This window comes from Carlito syrichta, unplaced genomic scaffold (genome assembly GCF_000164805.1).
Source record: "Carlito syrichta isolate Samal-C Ts95f unplaced genomic scaffold, Tarsius_syrichta-2.0.1 Scaffold165621, whole genome shotgun sequence".
NCBI lineage: Eukaryota > Metazoa > Chordata > Mammalia > Primates > Tarsiidae > Carlito > Carlito syrichta.
The window spans coordinates 414731-421671 of NW_007109717.1; the positions used below are offsets into that span (position 1 = coordinate 414731).

General features: G+C 45.2%; 1 protein-coding gene across 1 annotated transcript in view; it reads left to right on the forward strand.

The window, feature by feature from the left end:
• Positions 1 to 6941, forward strand: part of NUP133 (nucleoporin 133) — a 69618-nt gene that overhangs the window by 33694 nt on the left and 28983 nt on the right. The window contains exons 16-17 of the mRNA XM_008051116.2: positions 257 to 351; positions 4496 to 4720. Coding sequence (XP_008049307.2) covers positions 257 to 351; positions 4496 to 4720 — 320 coding nt within the window. The remainder of the gene's footprint in view (positions 1 to 256; positions 352 to 4495; positions 4721 to 6941) is intronic.

A 6941-nucleotide genomic window follows, 5' to 3' on the forward strand; every position in this document is an offset into this window, starting at 1 on the left:
AAAAAAAAAAAAAAAAAAATTACACAAATGATATTAAGCTAACAATAACATTTTGCATTTTTAGTAAATACAGTGTGATTTTCATCAGACCCCCAAAAGTCTTGATATTTTAAATTCCTGAGTGATGTTGTAAATAATTTTGTTGAAAGGTTGGTACTTTTCTTTTATATAGTTTTTCTTAACTTTTAATTTTGATGTCAGTAATTCTTAAAACCTGTATGTTACGTGTTTAAGTTTTGTTCCTGTGTTTTAATAGAAGCACCTGGGTTCTGCAATACATCACTGATCATTCTTCACCAACTAGAAGACAAGATGAAAGCCCACTCCTTCTTCATGGACTTCATTCACCAGGTAAGAGCCTTCCCAGGCAGGCTGGCATATCTGTCTGCCTCTCTCCAGGTCTCACCAGTACTGTGGGTCGTCCGTTCTCTCTATTCCTGGTGTTTCCTTGGGGGCGAGGGGATGACTGCTGTTTTTTATTTTTTGTGCCGATTTAAAAATAAATAATACCAGGGCTATGTGGAGGTCTTTTATTTGATATGTAACAGAATTTCTTTCAGATTTCCTATGTGTGTTCATATAAAAACTCAAGTTTTCATGAGTTTATATTATTAGAAAGTGAAGAATATTAACACTTTGACAGATTTTTAATTTTTAATTGCCATTACAGTAAAATCATTTAAATGTTATCTTTCTTTTTAACTAAGTTAATTAATTTATATATTTTTGAGTCAAGGTCTCACTCTGTCGCTCAGGCTAGAGTGCAGTGACATGATCATGGCTTACTGCAACCTCATAAGGCTCAGGCAGTCTGCCTCAGCTTCCCAAGTAGCTGGGAGGGACTATAGGTGTATACCACTTATGGCTAGCTAAGTTTTTTGTTTGTTTGTTTGTTTGTTTGTTTTATTTTGTAGAAACAGGGTCTCGCTGTTTTACCTAGGCTGGTCTCGATCTCCTGAGCCTAAGCAAACCTCCTTCCTCAGCCTTCCAAAGTGTTGGGATTACCGTTGTAAGCAACTGCATCCAACCTCTTTTTCTTTTTTATAGTGGGGTATCTCCATATATATTGAGTCTAAATTAGGAGATGTTTTTGCTGTTGGACAGAGTTGTTACATAAATTCTCCCATCCTTGCCTTGTCAATAAATAGTAGCTCCCAGGCATATGATATATCCAAATGAATGAATTTCATTCTGTTTTTGGTTCTTTTGTTGTTGTTGTTATTCAGACTTGGTAATGCTTCCATGTGAAGGAGATTCTGATCAATGCTCTCTAGTAGAATTTTCTATCATGATAAGGATGTTCTATATTTGTGTTGTCCAGCAGGATTGCCATATGTGGCCAATGAGCAGTTGAAATGTGACTAGTGCAATCGAAGAGCTAAACTTTCTAAAACTTAATTTAACTGACTTCAACTTGTATGGCCATTATGGACAGGGGCTATCTTATTGGACAGTGCAGCTCTAGATGATTCCAGAACGGAGTGGATTACTCCTCATTCCACATTCTGCTTCAGTTTTAATGCATAGTTTGGCTTCTGTCTACTCTTTTGTTGTCTTGGCAAGAAAGCTCTAATTGTTCATTGAGTCTTTTCCCCCCCTAGTATTTTAGGTGGGCTGTGAATTAATGGGGAAAAAACATACCTTTTTCTCCTGATAAAGTCATTTAATTAGCCACGTGTGTTAGTTAACAATTATGTCACAAACCACCCCAAAACGTGATGGCTTAAAATGGTTCTGTGGGTTAGCCAGGCAGTTCTGCTGCTGCTTTCACCTGCATGTGTCCCTTGACCTCCATCAAGGGTGGACTGAGGCTTCGACGGCCTAGCTCTCCTCTCTGGCAGTTATTGCTGGTGGTCAGCGGGGCCGTGTGCCTCTCCTCCACCGAGTCTCCCATCCTCCGTTAGCCTGGCTGACTCGCTGTGGTCTCAGGGCAGCATTTGCAGGGGTGAACATGGAGGCTGGAAGCTTCCCAAGGCTCATCTCAGATGTCGCGTAGTGTGACTGCCCACAGAGTGACATTGGTCCAAGAAAATCTCAAGGCCAGCCGAGGTGAAAAGGTTTCAGGAACTGATTCTACTTCTTGAGGGGTCGTTAACGGGTGTGCGTGTTGGACTGAGAAGAGCTCGTGGCCCTGGCCGAATCTGCCACGCTGAGTGCGCCCTGATTGGTCAGAGGCCAGAAAGCCTCAAGAGCGTGAGCATTGCAGCCTGTCATGGTACAGGCTCCCTGGACTCCCGAGACCCGAGCGAAGTCCCACAGCTGCTGGGAGCAGTGGTCCTTGCAAGACAGTGTCCGAGTCACTCTGAAGACCCCGTCTTGCTGTACTTTTTATATTTCTGTCTCCTGTAATTGTGTATCTCACCGTCAAGAAGCATTTATGTTAATAGGAAAAGCGTATAACTAGATCACTCATTCTAAGGATATATTCCTAAATGTAGGGCTTATCTTCCCAACCCACACTTGGTGCCAGCGAGGCCAGGGCCTTTTTCTGAAAGGGGACGGAGAAATACCAGGGCCTCAGAACACGACTTCTGCCTGGGGCTGTCTGGTGCTGCACGTCGTGTGAAGAAGCAGAAGCAGGGAGTGAAGCCCATCGCCTTCGCTGTGTGACTGTAGGGATTTTGATCGAACCTCTGCTTCGCTGTCAGTGCTTCCGTACTGGGGCAATATAAAGCAGGCAGCTGGGATGGCCTTGCATGAAAGCTAGAAAGATTTCTTTTTTTTTTTTGAGTTAGAGTCTCACTCCTCACCCAGGCTAGGGTGCCGTGGCACACTTAGGGCCACCCCAGCGCCAACCTGCTGGGCTCTGGCGATCCTTCCGCCTCAGCCTTCCAAGTAACCAGAACTACAGGCACGTGCTACCACACCCGGCTAATTTTTTTATTTTTATTGTAGAGACAGGGTCTCAGCACGTTGCCCAGTCTGGTCACGAACCTGTGGGCTCAGGCAGTGCTCTCATCTCAGCCTCCCAAAGTGCTGGGATTGCAGGCTTGAGCCACCGCACCTGGCCTTTAAAGATTTCTTAGGAAAACAGATAGTGAATTTAGATGAGGAAAGACTTATGTAACTCCTATTTTCAAATATTCAGGTGAACAGATTGAATAAAATTAAGACTGATTCAATGACAAATTTCAGTCTTAAAAATAATGAATGTCTAAATGTGATATGGAAAAATGACGTACTATCAAATAAAACAAAGTGTAGAACAATATATATAGTGTGGCCACTTTTGTGTTTTAAAAAAGATATGTCCTAGCATGTAAATACCATAAAAATGTAAGGATACAGCTCGGTATGGTGACTCATGCCTGGCCGAGGCGGAAGTATTGCTTGAGACCGGGAGTTTGTGACTGCCTAGGCAACATAATGAGACCCTATCTCTACAGATTAATTTTTGTTTGTTTGTTTTGTTTTCGTTTTTTTTTTTCATTGAGTTGGAGTCTCACTCGGTCACCCAGACTGGAGTGCAGTGGCCATTCCCGGCCACCGCAGCCTCACGTGCTGGGCTCCGGGATCCGAGTAGCCGGAATTACAGGCACGCGCTACCACGCCTGGCTGATTTTTTGATTTATTGTAGAGATGAGGTCTCGCTGCCTAGGTGGGTCCCGAACCTGCGGGCTCAGGCAGTCCACTCGCCTCAGCCTCCCAAAGGCGCGGGATTACAGGCTGAGCCACTGAGCCCGGCTACAAATTAATTTTTTAAAAATTAGCCAGGTGCGGTGGCGCATGCCTTGTACTCTCACCTACTCAGGAGGCTGAAGTGGGAGGATCACTTAAGCCCAGGAATTGGAGGCTGCAGTGAGCTATAATTGTGTCACTGCTCTCCAGCCTGGGCCACAGAGCGAGACCCTGTTTCTTAAAAAAAATAATAATAATTCTCTTTCAGATTACTTGATGAAAGGGAATTACATAACTAAAATGTGAAAAAATATTCATTGATTATGTCTGTCTCTTGGCTTCTTCCTAGTTCAGGTTGCTGTAACATTATCTCAAATGAGAAAGCTTAGGAAAACTCTAGCACCTGGTAAATCACCAGAAATGGGCATCAGGCAAATCAAAAGTAGGAGATTTAAAGCACTCCCCCTACACCTGTAGGTTCTGGAAGTCAGTCCTTGAAGTTGGAGGCTGCTGAGTTTCTAGTTCCCAGAAGTCTGGGATCTGGAGGAGTTTATTGACACAGATAGAAAAGACCAGTAGGACTATTCTGATAACTGTACACCGTAATTTGGGAAACATGACAGACAGTGGCAACAGTCGTGGCAGAAGCTCTGAAGTCACCCTAGTCTTAGGCCAGGAGCATGGACGCTTTCTTCTGGATGTTAATGGCTTGGGTGAATGAAGTGTATGGAATCAGCCAGAACGGGGAGCAGTGGCAGGTACTTGCTGGAGAGAGCAAGGGCCGTGGCTGCGCCCCTGTGCCTTCAGGGAAGTGTGCTGTGCTGTTTGGCGTGTTCCCAGAAGTGCTCTCCAGGAGTGTGTGCTTGTCTTTCCGCAGGTCGGCCTGTTTGAACGTCTGAGCACTTTCCCAGTTAGGGAGGTGCCGATGGAGACACAGCTGCTGCTCTGTGAGCATGCCGAAAAGCTGTCTGCCGCCATTGTCCTCAAGAACCACCACTCCCGGCTCCCCGACCTCGTGAACACGGCTCTGTTGATCGCTCTGAACAAAAGGGAGTGTGAGGTCCCCTCCAACCTGACTCCCGCAGACGTCTTTTTCAGAGAGGTAAGATGAGTCCTCTTTCGTGTGGCTTTGTAGGACTGTGCCATTTCTAACCAGAACCCAAGCAGGGAAGACTGAGGACGGAGTCTCTCATAAACACGTCTCATTTGAAGTTTTGCATTGGACTCCATGTTTTCTGGCTGAAGTGTCACTCCGTTTTCACTTACCCGTAAAACAGAGCGTGGAAGGTGACCGAGAAGTGCTCCTGATTCACACAGATGTGCTGGGTGTCTCCTTCGCCTCTCCGTGTCCACTCCTGACTCGCCACAGCAGGGGTTGGTGTGACGCGTGTGAGGCGCTGTCCGAAGGCCAGAGGTTGCAGTTCTTCCTGCAGCCTCCTTCCTTGCCTGCGTTCTCCTCACGTCAGCCCTGTGCCCTCTGTCAGAGACCGCAGTCCTATCTGGTGGTTCTCAGTGTGTTTCCAGTCACTGCCCCCTCCCTGCCCTCCTCTTCAGGCCTGGGCTTGAGAGGGCCTCGCGCTTGGGTGCTGCCCCAGCCCTTCCTGGACCCCTTCATCTTGCCCACAGCTTTGCGATGGTCCCTTCGCCAAATTCTCCTTAGCTGCCTCCGAGGATCCTGCTGATACGCCTTGCTTTTAAACTAATCCTTCTTTTCAGAGAAAAAGAAGTCTGTTACAAACTTCAAGGAGAGAGAAGGTTAAGATTGCTGACCAGCCAGTAGCAGCTGGACGTTATAGTGATAGCGGCGCCGTTCTTACACTTGTGTGTTGCTTCATAGCCTGGCGAGGCAGTAGGGTAGACTTCATTCTCTTCCTTTACAGATGGGACGTTGAGACTCAGAGAAGCCAGTTGTCTTACCTGGAACCGTAGACCCTGGTTCCGGTCCAGTTTTCAGTTCAGTGCTCCAGGTGTGCTTCTGGAATTGATAATCCTTAATGAAGACGGCCCCTTCTCCCTTCGAGGCATTATCTGATTTTAGAAACAGTGCCAGCTCTGTAAAGTTTGGGATTTATTTTACATTTGAGGAACTTTTTAAAATTTTCACTTACTTTCATGCAGAAAGCATGTGAGGAACTTCTAAGTTCATTTGGTGCCTCAGATTGTGTTTCCTTCCTCCTTAGCTCAGCCAGATTCTAGTATCTAACACACTGTGCCGATAGGTCTCTTTTTCTTTTCCTTTTTTTTTGAGTTGGAATCTCACTCTGTCACCCAGACTGGAGTACAGTGGTCACTCCCGGCCACCGCAGCCTCAACCTGCTGGGCTCCGGCGATCCTTCCGCCTCAGCCTTCCAAGTAGCTGGAACTACAGGCACGCGCTGCCACGCCCGGTTGATTTTCTTATTTATAGTAGAGATGAGGTCTCGCCAAGTTGCCCAGGCGGGTCTCGAACCCGCGGGCTCAGGCAATTCACTTACCTCAGCCTCCCAAAGGTCCGGGGTTACAGGCTGAGCCACCAAGCCCGGCAACAAATATTATTAAGTACACATTGAAACTTATATCTAGTACAGTACTTCTGAAACTTTAATGAGAATATGAATCCTCTGAGTATCTTGTGAAACGGCAGATTTGAATTCACTAAACATGGGATGGGCCCCAAGACTATATTTCTTTTCTTTTCTTTCTTTCTTTCTTTCTTTCTTTCTTTCTTTCTTTCTTTCTTTCTTTCTTTCTTTCTTTCTCTCCTTCTTTCTTTCTTTCTTTCTTTCTATCTAGGACTTAGGTGATGCTTCTCCTCAGTCTTCTGAGTAGTGGGGACTACAGGTGTGCAACACCATGCCTGGCTAATTTTATATTTTTTGTAGAGACAAGGTTTTGTTATGTTGCCTAGACTGGTCTTGAACTCCTGGGCTCTAGCAATTCTCTCACCTCAGCCTCTCAAGGTGCTAGTTGCAGGCATGAGCCACCGCATCCGGCCCCAAGATTACATTTCTAACTAGGTCCTGGGTGATGTGTTATCTCTAGTCTAAGGACTACCACACTTGGAGTAGTTAAGAGTCTAATGGATTTATTTAATTCTCACAACAACTTCATGAGTATGTTTTGTGTTTTTTTTTTTTATCTTGAGCACTTCCTATACACTAAACACTGCTAAGCATTATAAATAAACAGTTTAGTTAGATATAGGCCTTTTGGATACTCGCTATATAGATACTCCTCCAATTATGAAGGGGATACATAAGTTGAAAATATTGTAAGTGTAAAATGCATTTATATACCTAACCTACCAAACACCATAGCTTAGCCTAGCTATATTGAATGTGTTC